This window comes from Raphanus sativus, chromosome 6 (genome assembly GCF_000801105.2).
Source record: "Raphanus sativus cultivar WK10039 chromosome 6, ASM80110v3, whole genome shotgun sequence".
In the NCBI taxonomy this organism is placed as follows: Eukaryota; Viridiplantae; Streptophyta; class Magnoliopsida; order Brassicales; family Brassicaceae; genus Raphanus; species Raphanus sativus.
The window spans coordinates 11,376,550-11,395,995 of NC_079516.1; the positions used below are offsets into that span (position 1 = coordinate 11,376,550).

The 19,446-nt window shown below is 36.0% G+C and overlaps 4 protein-coding genes across 4 annotated transcripts; 2 read left to right on the plus strand and 2 right to left on the minus strand.

Moving 5' to 3' along the window:
• Window positions 1-5,008: 5,008 nt before the first annotated feature.
• Window positions 5,009-6,781, minus strand: LOC130496033 (NADPH-dependent aldehyde reductase 1, chloroplastic). The gene is made up of 4 exons (XM_056987769.1): window positions 6,568-6,781; window positions 5,866-6,242; window positions 5,419-5,777; window positions 5,009-5,262 (listed from the first exon to the last, which is right to left on the minus strand). The coding sequence occupies exons 1-4, from the start codon at window positions 6,676-6,678 to the stop codon at window positions 5,240-5,242; spliced, it is 870 nt and encodes a 289-aa protein (XP_056843749.1). The 5' UTR covers window positions 6,679-6,781; the 3' UTR covers window positions 5,009-5,239.
• A 2,890-nt stretch (window positions 6,782-9,671) lies between these two features.
• LOC108832958 (uncharacterized) lies at window positions 9,672-11,183 on the plus strand. Its single transcript, XM_018606408.1, has one exon. It carries the CDS (start codon window positions 9,672-9,674, stop codon window positions 11,181-11,183), a length of 1,512 nt encoding a protein of 503 aa, XP_018461910.1.
• Window positions 11,184-11,596: 413 nt separating this feature from the next.
• Window positions 11,597-15,304, plus strand: LOC130495526 (uncharacterized). The gene has a single exon (XM_056986930.1). It carries the CDS (start codon window positions 11,597-11,599, stop codon window positions 15,302-15,304), a length of 3,708 nt encoding a protein of 1,235 aa, XP_056842910.1.
• A 1,821-nt stretch (window positions 15,305-17,125) lies between these two features.
• LOC108839239 (UPF0603 protein At1g54780, chloroplastic) lies at window positions 17,126-18,456 on the minus strand. The gene is made up of 3 exons (XM_018612046.2): window positions 17,930-18,456; window positions 17,658-17,850; window positions 17,126-17,459 (listed from the first exon to the last, which is right to left on the minus strand). Exons 1-3 carry the CDS (start codon window positions 18,341-18,343, stop codon window positions 17,212-17,214), a joined length of 855 nt encoding a protein of 284 aa, XP_018467548.2. The 5' UTR covers window positions 18,344-18,456; the 3' UTR covers window positions 17,126-17,211.
• Window positions 18,457-19,446: the final 990 nt, after the last annotated feature.

A 19,446-nucleotide genomic window follows, 5' to 3' on the forward strand; every position in this document is an offset into this window, starting at 1 on the left:
CTCAAAAATGAAAAACAGGACGGATGGTTCATTACAGCACTAGGAGTTGTGATTTTTTCTGTTAGATTGTGGCTGCCCTTTAAAATGCCAAAGCGAGAACAATCAAACGTGTTCCTTAGAAACTCTTGGATGGTCAAATCAGCAAATTCTGTTTGGATTCAAGAGACAATAAGATGGGTCAATCGTTATCCATCAAACCAAACAAGGATCACGTAAAGACACACCCACAAAGAACAAGAACAATCTTGATTCAGAACAGCAATATTATAAAGTAGCAGAACAATGATATTTGATGGTAAATTTTCACGCAAACTAGTCTCTCATACTCACAAACAACTTTGATATAAATATTGAATCAAAGGAAAGCAAAAGTCCAACAAAATCACAAGTGAAGTTTCAGTAGAATAATAAGATAAAGTTCCAGTAGAAGAGAAGAAAAAATTCTCTGTTATTTTAAAATAACCAAACCAAAAGAAAAGATAAAACTACTATTAACATTTAACATAAGACAAAGTAAAATATTAATATAATCAAAACTTTAGATGTTAAAATTATAGCGATGGTTTATATACAACTGTAACACTATATTTTATTAACCAGTTGATTTGTTATTTGCTTAGTTTGAAAGGTTTATTATCCAACGAAATATGAATCAACTTCTGAAAAAGATATTCATTTGGTTTACATGAAATGTTGATTAAAAAAAAATCATTTGGCTTACATGATATAATTAATTCAAACGAGATTATTAATGTTGGTTTGATTTAGATTTATTTGGTTCAGTTTTATCAAATTGTACATTTTATTTCATTTTTAATATTTTAATACATTTAGTTATATTTAACTATGTTACCATGAATCTCCGATGAATCGCACGCATCAATTCATTTAGCATGTTTTGGCTCAAAGACAGGAATTACAACTTCATGATAAGAACGATAAACTTACTATTGACACCGAGTTTGAAAGATAAGCCTTTCTTGTTGGTGGATCCGATTAAATCAACATTGTCCTGGAACACCGAGAAACGGTGCTTTATCTCCTCCTTGTTTTCATAGTTTTTCCCATACCTTTTCATCACAAAAAGAACGAATCAGTTTGTTTATCACAGAGACGGACTCAAAGTAAACCGCGAACGCACCAGTGGTAAGAAGATGGGACTTACTTGTCAGTGAAGCGAGCGAAGGAGAGAACGTTCTCGGTTTGGCCTAAGATCTTGACAAATAAGTCCTCTACCTTCCGTAGAGCGTCGGAGATCGGGGTGGCTTCATGGGATCCGATGAGAATCACCAGAACCACCAATGATAGGATTGCTTTCACAGACATAATTCTCTTGTAGTCTTTCCTATTCTTCTGCTTTTAGTGTTTAGCTGCAGCTATTGTGAGAAGTGATATTAACACGAAGAGACATTTTATAGTCCTCAAAAGGTTTATAATAGTTTTGGTATGGACTTCTTTTTGTAATTTATTCTTATTTATTAACATAGTACGAAAATAATTTATCTTTAATTTATATTTCGCCAAAAGTTTATATTTATTCTTTAAGTCAATGAACCCACGTTGGAAATTATTTGCATTCTGGTGCAGTAAGAAATCTTACGGAATGAGCTGGTGCGTGAGGAGTATATATATATTTTTTTAAAAGTCAATGAACCCATGCAACCACGTTGTACGAGGAACCGATAGGGGAACCAAATCAGACCGAATCTCTTATAAACGTGGTCGATCATAAATTCATCTATCTTATTAAAACAGAAACATTACAACTTCTTCTAGGTAGATTTTAAAGGTGGACCTCTTATATTTAAATTAAACATCATCCTTTATTTATAATACATACTATATACGGTTTCCATATATTATTACATATGGATTTATTACGTACCATTATTACATGTCGATTTATATACTAAGAATCTATCTTATTAAAAGAGAAACATTACAACTTCTTCTAGGTGGATTTTAAAGGTGGACCTCTTATATTTAAATTAAACACTATCTCTTATTTATAATACATACCATATACGGTTTCCATATATTATTACATATATATTTAATACGTATCATTATTACATGTCGATTTATATACTAAGAATATAATACGTACCATTGCTCTGAAACTAAATCTTACAATTATATTGCAATTATACATAATTCACATGTTTGTCCATATTGCAATTATATATAATATATAGATATAATATATAGATACCATTCCTATGAAATACGTACCATTCATCTTTTTGTCCATATTGAAATTAGATGTTATATATATATAGTAAGAATACTAAGATACATATGAATCATCACATACATAGAAATTAGACTAATATATCAAATCAACTCAAATGTGCAACCATAATCCCTGCCATGATCATATAAAAATTAGACATAGTATTTGTAATAAAACCATCATGCTCACACTCATCCAGCTTCTTAAGATTGGTCCACATTGCAATTATATATAATTCATCTGTTTGTCCATATTGCAATTATATATAATTCATCTTAAGATTGGTCCATATTGTTCCTTTAAAAAATTGAATCTCTCAATTCTAAAATATACACTAAATAATCTTTTATAGCAAACCATTTCTCCAAGTTGATTTAACATGCCTACAATATCAGATTTAATAATATCGCAAGTTTTAAAATCAGTTATTGGAAATAATCTTCTCCAAGTTTATTCTATCAAACCTAAAATCTAGGAAACAATAAAATCGATGTTCTTAGTATTTACTATGGTTAATGTAATTGATTATCAGATATTCCTTTCTTTTAAACATACAGTCAATATTCTTTTATAGAAAAACCCTTCTCCAAGTTGTTTAAATAATCAGTTATGGAAAATCTCCTTCTCCAAGTATATTTTATCCAAGCGAAAATCTAGGAGTCGATCAAATTGTGATATTTTTATTTATTATGGTTGATTTAATTGAATGTGAAATATTCTTTTTCACCTCACAAAAATTTGTCTATAAATACTCGACTTCTTATTCACCATACGACATTCACAAAAACTCCCAAATAAACACAATGTCGAAACCTAGCACTTTAGTTATGATAGATGGTGTGAAACCTTTAAGAAACAATTGGAAAATTCAAGTTAAAGTTCTTCATTGTTGGAAACAAAACACCGGTTTTAGAGACGACACATTTGAGTGCATGCTCTCAGATGAATCTGTACTTGCATTTGTTTCAGCTTTTATAAGTTTTTTTCTATTCTATTGGTTTATAAATCTGTTTCTTTTTTTGTTTTATATGGTGTAAAGATTGCAGCAGCGTGCCAAAGGAATCACATTAGTACACATTGTTTATTTAAACACATTTAAACACATTTTTATTTCTCAAAATTTAAAATTAATACACATAGCAATCATGTATAACATTTAGTACGAACAAAGATAAAAAAAATTAACACCCGCTCGGTCGAGCGGGTCAAGATCTAGTTTCATTTTAAAAGGGTTCCTTAAGAGAAAAATCGTCTTGACATTAAAAGATGGAGTATGGAGCACGTCACTAACAGTAGGAACAATGCAGTCGAAGCGGGGCCTGTTTGTTTCTCTATTTGAATGATCCATTTGAATGGAAATGATATTGTTGTTTGTTTAGGCACTAAAAGTATATATCATTTGGATGATTCATTTGGATGACTTCTAAAATTTAGGTTTAATGTTAGAATCCATTTGAATGGACCAAATTGTACCATTTGAATGGAAATAGTCCATTCAAGATAACATAATGTCTATTATACCCTTTATATAATTTACAAATTACAAACTTAAAACAATATCATTTTATCACTAACGAGAAATGATAAAACCGCAAAAACACGTTTTCCCGCCAAAACCGCAAAATGCGATTTCTCGCCAAAACCACAAAAACACGATTTTCAGCCAAAATCGCAAAAACGCGGTTTCCCGCCAAAACTGCAAAAACGCGGTTTCCCGTCAAAACCGCAAAACACGGTTTCTCGCCAAAACCGCAAAAAGTGTTTCCTGCCAAAATCGCAAAATCATGTTTTCCTGCCAAAACCGCAAAAACACAGTTCCCGCAAAAACCGCAAAAACACATTTCCCGCCAAAATCGCAAAAACGCTATTTCCTGTCAACAACGCAAAAATACGGGTTTTCGCAAAAACGTGATTTCCCGCCAAAACAACAAAAATGTGATTTCCCACCAAAACAATAAAGCGCGATTTCCCGTCAAAACCGCAAATCACGGTTTCCTGTCAAAATGCTAATTTTAAAATAACTCTATTCTAAATATAATAGATTAAATAATTAAAATTAATATAGTTGAAATTAATATCAAATTATAGGGTTAGATCAAAACAAGGGTATTTTGGTAATTTATTTAGATAATTCATATAAATGAATCATTTGAATGGACAAACAAACGTAAGATCTATTTAAATGATTCATTTAGATGAATCACTTGGATAAACAAACAAACATCTAATAAAATCTGAATGGATCATGTGAATGGACCATACAAATGGATCATTTGAATAGAGATAAACAGATGGTGAAACAAACAGTCCCGCAATCGCTGTTAGTGTTACTCGTGATGGGTTTCATCAGTCCTACATTGCTACTGGTGGTCCTTCATGGTTAAGTGCAACTCTGGCCCATGATGCCCAACACCATTGAAGATGTTCTCTGGTGGCCTGCGTCGTTTCTTTCTTTTGCTGGAGTTAGGTATCTATTGATATCTTTTTCTCCTCGTTTTTTTTACTCTTTCATGCTTCTTTATAAGTGTTTTGTTTTTACTTTTGGTTGATGTACCCTGCTACTACTTATTTCAATATAAACCCAGTGTTAAAACCAAAAACTATTTTAATTTTCTTGACTATTGTAGAATGTTTTTTTTTGTCTTTTTGCCCTGTACTACAATTTTATCAGAACTGGAAATATGGATGCAATGGCGCAATTGGATTGAATGGTTTGTTTGATGCCTGTCATAATAGTTTTTTATGTTTCAGTGTTAAGACTTCGAAGGCCTGAACTTCATCTTCATCTTCATCTTTGTTTTATTTTATTTTGGTCAAACTTCATCTTTATTTCAACACTTCTGATACTTCCAGAAGATTACAAAATATACCGTTTTCACACATAACCAACATACATGACTAACAAAAGGCCATTAGAACCACAACGACGGAACAACTTAGAGAAAAAAAAACGACGCAACAACTTCTATCAGCATAATAAGTCCATTGTCACGGTCGAGCCATGCCTTAGGCATTCACAACAGCACCTCCTTCGCAAATTAAACAATTGAACCAATGAGTTATGACATAATTCGATAGTCTTCCTCGAAATAATAATGAAAAAAACTAATCACTAAACTGAATTAAGGGTGAATAACTTGACTACGAACAACCGTATGGAAACAGAAAATAATGAATTGAATTACCGTTAGGGTGAAGAACTTGGCCTGTGAAGTAAGATGAGCAATGGTTACAAGCCAGGAAAACATAGGAAGGTGCCACCTCAATGGGCTGCCCGGCTCGTTTCATTGGGACTTCTGTCCCGAAACTCTTAATTTTCTCCTCATTAAACGAAGCTGGGATAAGGGGGGTCCATATAGGACCAGGTGCTACACCATTAACACGGATCCCTTTCTCAGCAAGCTGAAGTGCAAGACCTCGAGTAAACGCCACAATCGCTCCTTTTGTAGCGGTGTAGTCGAGAAGCGATGCATGTCCCTTATAGGCGTTCACAGATGTTGTGTTTATTATGCTGCTTCCTTCCTTCATATGCTTCAACGCATGCCTATCAACCAATAAGAAAAATAATCAAGTATCATTACATGTATTATTTAATAGAAACATAAGGCACGCATCACGACGATTCGATTCACCTTGTGAGGAAGAAATAAGAGAAAATGTTTGTCCGGAAGACACGTTCCAGCCTAGGTTCATCGATCTCTTCGATGGAATTGCTCTCGTACTGCTCCGCTGCGTTATTGATCAAGACATCAATACGTCCAAACGCATTAACAACCTCGTCTACAACCCTCTTGCAGTGCTCATCGAATCCTAAATCCGTTGGAATTGCAATCGGGTCCTTAGCCTCCGAGGTATTTGCTTCCTTCAACATTTGTAGAGTCTCTTGTGCGTCCTTTTCCTCTTGGCCCTTCACGTACGTGAAGGCAATTGTGGCACCTTCAAGTGCAAAACAGTAACTCACGGCTCTACCAATCCCCGAGTCTCCGCCCGTTATCAGGGCGACCTTTCCCTGTATGTACATTTATTATAGAACTTACAAATTAGATTAACAAAATCATTACAAAATTACAAAGTAGGGCACGTGGTGCACAACTAAAGAACGTAAGGTTATTCAAATTTATGTAGATAAAGGACAAAATTTGAATCAAGATAAAAGATTGTATAATATATAATGATATCATATCTATCGATGCATATGTGAACTTATAAAACGAATATCACACGTAAAAAAAAATCTATTGATTTTATTTTTTTGATTAACAAATCTATTGATTTATTCGTGATTGCAACACTGATTTTTCTCGCATTGGTATAAGAAATGAGAGAATAGTTACACGGAGCTTGTTGGAGGGTTGGTAGTCTGAACTAGAGAATTGTGGAGTTGGGTCCATGACGTGTTCTTTGCCAGGTTGTACTCCTCCTTGTTTTTGTCTTTCAGATGCCATCTCTCTTGCGTACACAAGTTGAGATAATATTCGAGTTCTTCCTCTCTTTTCAGGTAGAAGTGACCAGTCGATACAACCCCTTCATGGCCATATATAGATGCGCAAAAATCTCCACGATACAATGAATCAGCATGTTATTGTATAGAATCCGCCACGTCACCGAGTGAGGTGCCTCACCTGGGTAGAGGAGGATACACGTGTTGTTGAACAAAGTTGGATTTGTGGTAAACGGTGATCCGTATGACATGGACAAAAAACAGTTTCCCCTTCTTATTCGAAGAGATTTCTTTGACAGGACAGAGATAAGAGTAGGATCAAATATTTTATTGAGTTTTAGCAAAAAAAAAAAAAAACATTTATTGAGTTTGTTTTATAGTAACTATTAATAGTATCAAGAATCTATACTATTAAAGTACGACTTATTCTTGGGTTCACCCCCTAGGGTGAATCTTTAGGTTCACCAACCAATAGGATTGTGTCATTTAAATTCAATATTTTTTAAAAAAGGAAACAAAATATTATCGAATTATATTATACTTTCAAAATAAAAATTAAATAAAAATTATACTAATCACTAAAACAAAACTTTTTAATCTAAAACAAATATTTTCAAAAAATATTTTTAACGCTCCCAACAAACATTAAATCTTAGACTTTTGGATAAATCTTAAATTTTAAGATTTATCCAAGAATTTCGGATTTACCCAAGGGTTTAGGGTTTACCCAAAGGTTTAGGGTTTAGGATTAGGATTTAGGGTATAGTTTTTTGTTGATTGTGTTATAAATAGTTTTTTTAAAATCAAAGTTTTATAATTTATCCAAAGGTTTACTAAAGAATTTAGGGTTTAATATTTAGAGATTAGTGTTTTTTGTGGTATTAATTTTTTTTTGAAAAAATACTTATTTTTTTGCATTTAGTATTATTTTATTTATTTTTACTTTATTTTTTATTTTTAAAACGTAATATAATTTGACAATATTTTATTTCCTTTTTCAAAAGATATCAAATTTGAAATAACTAAATCCTATTGGTTGGTGAACCTAGGGAGTGAACCCAAGAATCTATCTTATTAAAACAGAAGTACATATATAAAAATACCTTAGTTTTCAAATTTAATTACATTTCTATGCCACTGAGAATTAAATTGAGTTTCCTATTAAATACTTGTCTTTCAGTTAGATTAATGTGTTTATTTTTTTTTCCTATTTTAATGATTGTCTTTTTCAGTTAAATTAATTTGTGTTTTTTCTTTCCTATTTTAATGTTTGTCTTTTTAGTTAGATTAATGTATTTTTTTTATTCTTCAACAATTAATGATATTTTAAAGTTATCTTTTTGTCAACTTAAAGTTGTCTAAACTATTTGAAAATATAAATAATAGTCAAAAGTAAACATGTAAAGTAGATAAACAATAATCAAACACCACAATATTTAAAATATATATTTATTCTCCATCCAAATATTGAAGTTCAACCTATTTTTTAATTTTTAGTTTAGGTATTTTGGCTTACATTACTCAAATTTATATGTTTTGATAAAATTAAAGTATATATAAATTTTGAAAATTTTAAAATAATTCAAACGGGTTATCTGTATCCGAAACCGAACCAACAAATACCCGAATCAAACTGAAACCAAAATTTATAAATATTTGAATGTTGCTGAAATCTTTAAACTCGGGAATCTCAAACTCAAATAGATTTTAACCACACAGTAGATATCCAAATACACATCCCTAACGTAGTCAATGTAAAACGATCAAGTATTACAAATACATCATTTAGTATAAATGAATAAAAACTAAAACAGAAAATTAATATCCGTGCGGTCGCACGGGTCAAGATCTAGTTACTCTTAAAGTACAAGCATGTTTTGGATTTTTACTCTTTTTACCCTTACCGAATAACCTTTCCTTTGTATTCATTAAGGGTATTCTGGACATTCTGCGCCAGTTTCTTCTTAATTATTTTTTGGTTTGTCATTAATCACCGGTTTCCTAATTTAATTTCGGCCTGCGATTATTTATTTGTTTGATACTGCATCGATTATTTCCATGTTTGATACTGTTATTAACCACCGGTTTTTTAATTCTAAAATTATTAATTTTGACAACAATCATTATCATTTAGAACGATTTTGAAAAATATAAATATATTTTAAACAAATTTCCAACTTATAATCACCGAATTTGTCTTATCATTAGAAAAAATCACAATATTACAAATACCGGGTTACAAACCGGTAATTCGTTCAACCGCAGGTCCGAGTCGGGTTTCAAAACACCGATCAAAACTATAAAACTGTTATATTGATTTATATTTAAAATATCTAATTCAAAATTAAAAACCTAAAAATACATGTACAATATAGTTTTAACCGAACATAAACCCGGATAAAAAAACACATATATGAGACGGGTTATATAAATGCATATACAAGACGGATTATATAAATGTGATTATATAAAATTTTCACCAAACATAAACCCGCGCTTTGAAAGCGCGGATCAAAATCTAGTAGACATTTGATGTTGCAATCAAAATTTGTCTGTATTTTGATCAGAATCTAACAACTTAGTGAATAACGTTTGTCTGCTTTAAGATACAAACTTAGTTTAATACATTATCTATAACCAAGTTTTAGATCTTAGACATAGATGGTATATAACACGAAAAATATTCCTCTTTTGGTATATAACACGAAAAGTATGCCTCTAAATTCTCTCTCAAAAGGCGACTTTCTTTTGGCCAATCAGAGGAGAGCTTACTTCCGGAAGGCAATATTCCTTGCCGGCAATGAGATTTATTCAAATTTTTTCCAAAATTTTTTTGGAAATCTTCAAAGATTTTGTGGAAATATCAATATTTTCCTTAAATCTTCATCCAAAACTGGTGTTTATCTAGGTTTCTCCTCTACGCCGCCGCTCTTCACTTCTCTATTTTGGATCTCTCTGCGTATCTCTTTTCATCGCAAAGAAATCTTCTTACTTCTAATGGACGAGACCTTGGCTGGAGTGATGCAAGGGATGTCGTTAGAAGATGATGTTCCTATTGTTTTACCAGAAGACGAGGATTACAGTGCAGTGGTGAGAAACAGCCGAAGTCTCCTGGGTAGATTTCTTAACCCTCCATGTCAGAACATGGCGAGAATGCTCCGCACGATGCCTAAGATCTGGAAAGTTTATGAAAGAGTTCGTGGTATTGCCTTGACGAAGGAAAGCTTCCAGTTCATCTTCGAGTTGGAATCAGACATACAAACGGTTCTGAAGCAAGGGTTCTGGACTTTTGATGACTGGGGAATGGCGCTTGATAGATGGGTGGAGTATCCGCCAAGCAACTTCCTACAGACCTCACCGATTTGGATAAGGATATCCAATATCCCAGTTAACTATCTCACCATCAAAACCATTGATGCGGTGGCTGGAGCTATTGGTTATGTAAAAGATATTGAGTGGGATCCTGAGAAACCATTATTACAAGACTACATCCGAGTGCAGATTATTATGGATCTCAGTCTCCTAGTAAGAGAGAAGAAGAGTTTAACATTACCAAAAGGAGGTGGCACTACAATGATTGACATTGAATATGAGAGGATCCGGAAGAAGTGCTTCCATTGCTTTCGCTTATCACATGAGAAAAAAGCTTGTCCTATTTTCAATGGTAACAGAACGGGAGGAAGCAAAGCCAAGGAGACGCAGATTTCAGCCAGTCTTCAGAGATTATCTCAGCGTCAACATAACTACACGTTATCAAAAGACATTATGCCACTGCTTGCTCCTTCAGTTCCACCAGGCTTCGAACCTCCAACAGGATTGATAGCTCCGGAAGTCTTTGAACAAATGCAGTTGTACATGAACTGTATAGACCCTGAAGAGAGAAGAATCAGAGAGTTCAGAATGAAGAAGGCGCTTGATGAGTTATCGAAAGATCCACTTTCGCAAAGAGCAGGTTTGAGAATGGAGGATGCTCCGGTTATCTCCAAAGCTGTAAACAAAGACAAGGGCTTGGTTTTTGACTTCAGTGGAGTTGCAGAGGATGATCTCGACACCACGTCTGAATCATCTAGTCATAATGGTGGTCAAAGGAAACGTATAAACACTGGCAATACTCTCGCTCTGGTTTCTGATCATCAACAGAGATCAATGCCTGCGATGAAGCTCAATGGAGATAGTGAGAAGAGGAGTGATCATCAACATGATACACAACAGGATGAAGGTGATACCTTTGGCCTAACGAAAACTACAGTTTTTGGAGGTTTTGAGATGGGAAGTGGAGGTGCTGATACGTCTTTAAAGAACGGTGGTTCTAAAAGCTATGCAAGGAAGGCGTCTTCATGGACAAGACGGGGAAAACGCACTACACAAGTGGATAATAAACCGGCTTTAGAGAATGAAGTTGATGGCGTTTTGAAGAGAAAAGCAGATGGGGAAGCTGAGGTTACTTCTAAGTTGTCAAAATCTACTGGAGGTTTGATGGTTCACCAGAAACCATCCAATCCTCAATGACGACGCTCAGTTGGAACTGTCGGGGTTTGAGGAGCATCCTGACAGTTCGACGTCTGGAGGAGATGTGTCGTGAGCATCTCCCTGACTTCCTGTTTCTCCTAGAGACTAAAAACTCTAGTGATCACGTAGAAGGTTTCAAGAGATCGTTAGGATACGATCATTTATTTCTGGTGAATCCTGTAGGTCTCAGTGGTGGCTTAGCATTATTTTGGCGGGATTCCCATGAGGTGGAGATTTTATCAGCAAGTAACAGAATTATTGATGTGAAAGTGAAACAGAGAGACCTATTTTACTTCATATCTTTTGTCTACGGCGACCCTGTTCGGCACAAAAGACATATTGTTTGGGATAACTTGAAGACGATTGGTCTGAACAGGAACGCATGATGGTGTTTAGTTGGTGACTTTAATGAAATGATGAACACTTCTGAGAAGAGTGGTGGTCCAGCTCGTGAAGAATCTTCCTTCTATCCGTTTCGGTCGATGGCAAGAGACTGTAGGATTAAGGAAATCCCAAGCTCTGGTGACAAATTATCATGGGCTGGTGTCAGAGAGGTGATCACAAATGGTGTGAAAGAAAACGTATGGGTCCAGTGCAGACTGGACAGAGCTTTCGGGAACTCAGAGTGGTTCAGAATGTTCCCTCGTTCACACACGACGTACTTGGAGCGGCTTGGTTCTGATCATAGGCCTATACTAACGAACATCAGAGGTACCGTTTCCAAGCGTGTGGGACGCTTCTTATATGACAAGAGATGGAGCAATAAACCTGAAGTAGTGGAGATCATACGCAAAGGATGGAACTCCCATACGATGACTAGAGGGGCCTCAGTTTCAGAACGTATTGAAACTTGCAGGAAGTTATTATCAAAGTGGAAGCGCTCTGAAGTGAGCAACTCTAAGAAGATGATTGTGAAGCTTCGAGTAGAGTTAGAGCAGGAGGAGATGAAGCTGGTACCTTCCATGTCAAGAATAGTGTACTTGAAGCTGGAATTAGGAAAGCTTTTTCAAGAAGAAGAAGAGTACTGGAAGCTCAGAAGCAAGAATAACTGGTTACAGTCAGGAGATAAAAACACAAAAGTGTTTCATGGTTGGGCTAAAACCAGAAAGATGAAGAATAACATCTCAAGCCTCACCGATGCTGATGGGATAGAGCACACATCTGAGGAAGCAAAAGGAGACATAGCAATCAAATACTTTACGGAGCTTTTCAAGTCTTCTAATCCAACAGATGCTACTGATCTCCTCCGAGACTTTGAGCCGAGGGTTACCCCCAGGATGAATGAAAGCTTAGTCAAACCGGTTACAGACGCAGAGATAAAGAAAGCGGTCAAAGCCATAAAGAGTGACAGCTCACCTGGAGCTGATGGGATATCTGGACATTTCTTTGAACAGTTTTGGGAGATTACTGGTCCGCAGGTGGTAGCAGAAGTCAAGAGTTTCTTCATTGAAGGAGCGATCCCTCAAGACTGGAACTTCACTCAGCTATGTCTACTCCCAAAGAAGCCAAATCTTACTTTCATGACGGACTTGAGACCAATAAGTCTTTGTGCAGTATCTTATAAGATTGTGTCCAACATCTTATGTGCACGACTGAAGGGTATACTTCCCTCTCTAGTATCACCGACTCAGGGTGCTTTTGTGGCGGGTAGATTGATCTCTGATAACCTACTGATAGCACATGAGATGGTGCATGGTTTAAAGACCAACCCGAACTGCAAAGGGGACTTCATTGCAATCAAAACTGATATGTCCAAGGCCTACGATCGAGTAGAATGGGGTTTCCTAGAGGTTTTGCTTCAGAGAATGGGTTTCGACAGCAAATGGATCCAGTGGATCATGATGTGCATCAGTTCTGTTACTTATACTGTACTCATCAATGGACAACCTTATGGAAAGATCACTCCGGAACGTGGTATCAGGCAAGGAGACCCTCTTTCACCGTTCTTATTCATATTGTGTGCAGAAGCATTAGTCCACGTTATGAATCGAGCTGAGATTGAAGGTAACATTACTGGGATGCGTTTGACAAAGAATTGTCCTCCTATCCAACATCTGCTCTTTGTCGACGACAGTTTGTTTCTATGCACAGCAACGTTAAAAGAATGTACAAGCTTCCTGCACTGCCTGAAGTTATATGGTAACGCATCGGGTCAAGAGATCAATTTTCAGAAATCATCTATCACTTTTGGCGCTGACATTGATCCAGTAATGAAACGCCTTCTAGCGGAGTTGTTAGAGATTGATAAAGAGAGTGGAGCTGGTACTTACCTTGGACTTCCGGAATGCTTTAGTGGCTCAAAGCAAAAGCTGTTAGCCTTTATAGGTGAGAAACTAGGTAAAAGATTGAGTGGATGGTATTCCAAAACCCTTTCACTTGGTGGGAAGGAGGTGTTACTCAAGTCTATTGCCATGGCTCTGCCTGTTTATGCTATGTCCTGTTTCAGACTGACGAAGCATCATTGTCAGAAAATTATGAGCGCAATGTCAGCTTTTTGGTGGAATGCGTGTAGTGATAAGCAGAAGATACATTGGGTCTCTTGGCCAAAACTTTGCCTTCCAAAGGAACTTGGTGGTTTAGGCTTTCGTGACATAGAGGATTTCAATCAAGCCCTACTGGCTAAACAGGCTTGGAAGTTGCTAAACGAGCCACAAAGTCTTCTTGCGCAAGTGTTTAAAGGGAGATACTATGCTAACAAAGACTTTCTAGACTGTGGGCAAGGTTACAGACCTTCTTATGCTTGGCGAAGCATTCTGTTTGGTCGAGAACTACTACAAAAGGGGCTCATCAAATCGATTGGGAATGGACGTGATACATATGTTTGGGGAGAGAAATGGATCTTAGATGAGGTACCTCGGAGACCTATAAACCGTCAACTCCTCTTTGACGTAATGCTCAAGGTGTCGGCATTAACAGATGGCTCAGGTGGTTGGGATAATGACAAACTGGCGGAGTTATTTCCTCCCAATGAGATCCATCGAATACAGCAAATGAGGCCAGGTGATACGGAGGACTGCTATATATGGGCTTTTTCACGTCATGGAGCGTATACAGTGAAAACCGGATATGAAATGTTGGTGCGAGCGAAAGCAGCAGTCTCTGGAGAGATCACGCAACAGGAGCAGACTCGAAATGGCTTGAAGAAACGGATATGGAAGATGGCAACATTACCTAAGATCCGAATGTTCTTATGGAGAGCAGTTTCAGGAGCACTTGCGGTTGCTGAACGTCTTAGCTGCAGAGGTTTGGATGTGAATCTTACCTGCAAACTGTGTAATGGAGGAACAGAATCGATCAATCACGTCATGTTTCAATGTCTGGCAGCTGCTTCTATATGGTCCGCCTCAGGAAGTCCTCTTCATGCTAACACTCTGCACCGATCCCTTGAGGAAAACATGACTTACATATTCGATATGATGGAGGACAAGAGCCGACCTCAAGCAATATCACGAACCATACCGTGGGTCCTATGGCTAATATGGAAGAGCAGAAACTCTATTTTATATGCTGATACACAAGTCTCCAAAGATAAAGCCTTAAAAGACATGAAGGAGGAAGTAGATCAATGGTTTGTTCTTAACCTTCCTAAAATACAGAACACGGGACAGAGGAATAATGGAGAGAAATGGCTTCCACCAGAGGAGGGGGCTATAAAGTGTAATATACACGCAAACTGGCGCAATGCAGCTCTACACAGCGGAGTAGCGTGGATAGCAAGAGATGAGTCGGGGAATGTGCTACACCATGCACGAGATGCACTCATCAACACACCAAATCGCCTAATTGCAGAGTTAAGGTGTGTGAGTTGGGCTCTTAACAGTCTATCGGATCTTGGAGTGACAAAGGTGGTCATTGCGTCAGACTACAAGGAGGTCATGGAAGCCTTAAAATCTCCTCGACAATGGCCAAGATACAGGGACTTAATACAGCAAGTGTTAAAGATCCAAGATAAGTTTGAGATGGTGTCTTTTGAATCTGAAGGAGTCACTGCAAATGGGATAGCAAGAGACATAGCGAGAAGTGTTTTACGAGATGGAAGATTCCAGTCTTATTTAGCTTTGGGTGGTCCATCTTGGTTGCATGACAGGCTCACGAGAGAAAGGAATGGAAGCGGCATTTGACCCTTATTTAGGGTATTGCGAGTTGTCCTACATGTTTACTACCGTGTGGTAGAAGGCTTTGCCTTGAGTTTTACTTTCACGTATTTTTCCCTCTTTGATTAATATCAAATTCAGACGTTCAAAAAAAAGACATAGATGGACAAATTTAGGTTATCTAAAACATAATATGACTACTTAAGTTTGATAACATAGATTTTTTTTCCGTCTGATATAATATTATTAAACAAAACCAAAAGCCTAGAATGGCTACAGCATTGATTACAAAACGAAGGCCCACAACTCGGACAAACAAAAGACACACACACAATGGGCCTTAATCCCAAACCCGAAACCACGCGTCGCCACTGTTACCACGCGTCCACAATCCATCCACATCGACAACGTGCTCGACTCCACCGAAACGTATGAGCCACGTGTCATCCAATCACTACACCGTCATCCAAGGCCGAGATTTTCGCCGGAGTAAACGAAACGACAGATGTTTCGCTTGAACACGCCGTCGACAAATCACCGCACCACCTTAACGCCTTCACAGAAGGCCAAGACGCAACCGGACCACCACTTCATGAAAGATAACCACCGTCTTCAATCAATCTAAAAACCCCGAACATCGGAGGAATAGATTGAGAGTCGGTGTAATACTGAGGTTGAAGATCAGAAGAAGCGACGATCAAACAGAACCAGGACCACCCTGATACAGAGCCGGCGAAGACGATGTCATGTAATCATCTCTTCCCGGAATCAAAAGCCCGACCTCTCGGGAACCATAAACCATGCACCGCAAGATCCGGTAATGGACAACCCTACCAAGTCGGTGAAAGTTCTTCTTCTGAAAGATCTGAAGAAGTTAAGAAGAAGAAAATTCGAGAGATGACTCTCTCTCTCTAGAAAGAGAGAAACCGATTTTATGTGCTTATAATCATTTAAGAACTTAAGAAAAAGGTGAGAGTTTAAAAGACCTGTTTGATAATATAGATACCTTATCCTACTTTATAATAATGGTAAATTCACATTCTATTTCCTAAGATTATTTTTAATATATTTACTTCTTTATTTAAAATAAAGAATCTCTATAACAAATATTGAATTTGTTTCGATGTGTTCTTGTATAATAGCATTATTCTAATATAGAATGAAAAACAGAAATGACTAATTCTTTTTCTTATATATAAAAATAGTCATTCATTTTTAAAAGAAATAGTAACATGTTATAATATAATTATCTCTTAAGTGTTATTATAGATGTAAAAAATAATTTGTTGCTTTTAACGTATAAAATACCGTAATTTTTATTCGGTTCAACTCGAATATATAATTTTCTTTTGTTCTATATTGTATTTTTACAGTGCACACGTAAGGAGGATGCGCTTGAAAGCCTCTTGCGGTGAAACGAAATCACTTATCACCAATTGGTTTTAAATGTGAAGCCATCTAGCTTAACATACATAACACCGGACCGTTAGGATGTGTGGCTCAAAACATACCCAAACTTGGGACAGATACATCAAAGCTTGATGAGTTTGGATGCGTTAGCTACCTTAACCAAGCAGCCAAACCAACAGTAACGGCAAAAGCATGTAGCGATAGGTCTTGGGATGGAATTCACTGAACTAAAGCTGCAAACCATTTTGTTTTAAATCAAATTTTAACCGGGAAGTATTCCGACCCACCGTTTTCAGATCAAATGCCATTTCTTCTAAGATAGAATATTAATAAAATGATGTTCCTATTGGTTGGTTTCATTCATTATTTCGTTTTTGTTGCCATATTGTGTACTTATATAGCTATATTTCTCAAATAAACCAATGTACCAAGAAACCGTAACAAAAACAAATCATTATTAAACCGGTTTGATAGCAATGTTATGACCTGGCTCAGTTTGGTATATACGAGAGTGAACCAATACACTACTTTTTGGATACATAAGCATAGTACTGAGCCATGGGAACAACAAAGGCAATTACAAGCAAACCTCCAACGACAAGACTGAACTGTCCTCTCTTCTCTTCTGTTTCTTCTTTGGTTTTGAAATTTGATTCTCTCTTGTTATCCTTCACTTCTGGACCCCCGGGATCTGGGAGACCGTCAATTGCTGCAACCAACCGTTTTGCACTGGTGTATATTGCCTCATTGTATTTTTCGTCTGTGGCTAATACTGCACCATCATAAATTCAAACAGTCATCACGTCCAATACAAACCACCGAGACTAAAAATACTAGGTTCTATTTTGATTATACTATTATTTCTAAACCCAATCAAAATCAAGATTAAAGACACTTGGTTTCAGCCTCTCTCTGTACTGAAATTCTAACAGTGCTGTATAATCTATACCAGACCGGGAGGAAAACGTACCGGGAAGATTTTCCGAGACAGTAGCATCAAGAATCTTTTCACCAACAGCTTCAATGAAAGCAGGACCACCAGTAATGGCCCCTTCCTTCTGGCTAGTAATCAAAACAACAATACCCTTATTGTTGCCTTCTTCAATTGAAGGATACCATTTCTCCAAAACCTGGTCTGCATACTCGAACGCATCTGCTTTACTCTGCAATTTAAGCAAACCAGTTCCGGTTCAACTTTCGGTTCACACAAATGTGTATTTTATATTATAAAACGAAACTCACAGTGAGCTTCCGGACAGTGATGAAATTGAGTCGGAGTTTCTTTCTGTATTCAAGATCAGACAAGAGTTTCTTCAGATCTGATCTCGTAACTCGACTAAGAACACCAGCGTCGTCTACAACGTAAGTTTCTTTGGGTGGACCATCGTTGAGAATATTGAACTCAGAGGCTAAGGCAGTGCCAACAGGTGAGAAAGTAAGGGCCAGAGATAGAGATAGAGCAGCTAGTCCTTGCTTTGCATCTGTTAACCACGATTCTGGTTTAGCACTAAACCGGGTGGAAAGGTGTTTCGGGCCAGAGACGGTGGGATTCGAGAGAGCCAAAGAAGAAGAAGTAGCGAGTTTGGATTGATGAGAAGATGATACTTTGGGAATGAGAGGAGGAGATAGAGAACGAGGAGAGAGAAGGGTCTCCATTTTCTAGAGAAAGAATGCTCAGAAAAGGAGATTATCTAGCATTTTCTTGTGTTTGTTTGGATCGCCAAGGAAGTGAAGGGATTGGTGGAAATGTTAGATTTCTGGATAATGTTTCTATACGATGGCTAAGGTCAACCACATTTTTATTCTTGTTTGGAAACAAATCCTCTGTTACCCCTAACTAGGTGGCAACGTGGCGTTTATCTATTAAAACACTACAAATTTGAATTGATACTTTTCTTAAATATTTACAACCTAATGTCACTGTAATTAAATTTAATTAAAAACTATTAAAAATATTTGAAATATCATACACGATTTTCCTAACTAATTAAAAACCATAATTTCATAAAACTAAGGCACACGACACTAACCAAACCTAACTTCCCCTATTAATGCTCATATCTCACAATATATACTTATGTTGGACAATTTAGAAATTTATTGATTATCTTAAAAAAACAAACATTAAAACAAATTAATATATACTTCAAATAGTAAGTTAATATTACTTATAATTAATATATGCCTATAATATTCTCAACTATTGATGATCTTATTAATATACAACTATATATATGATATGCATAATATAGTAAATATATATATGAACTTTATCATTTGTCTATAAAAAAATACAATAGCATGTTTTGATATAATCATATTAATAGAGAAACATCACTAAAAGTGTGAGAAATAGTTATTACACATATATATTTTGAAACTATATAAAAATTTATATTAATATTGTAATTTTTTTATAGATATTACATATATACATTGAAAGTGTATAGATCAGACTCAGTCGGATATAGCGTCTTTTTGGAACGACTCAGACCAACCTACCACTTGATCTTAGAAGATGGGTGTCGATAAAGATAAAATTACAAAAATATTGAAAGTGTAGAAAAATTATTTAGATATTGTACTTTCAAAATTTTGATTCCACGCTTGATAATATTTGATGGAACATAAGAGAAAATGGTAAAGTTAATGATTATCAATTATTCTAATAATGTTCTACATTCTACCAAGTAAAATGAATTTAAAACTAATACTTATCATTTGTTCTGAAAATTATATATTCTATATTATTCTATTGA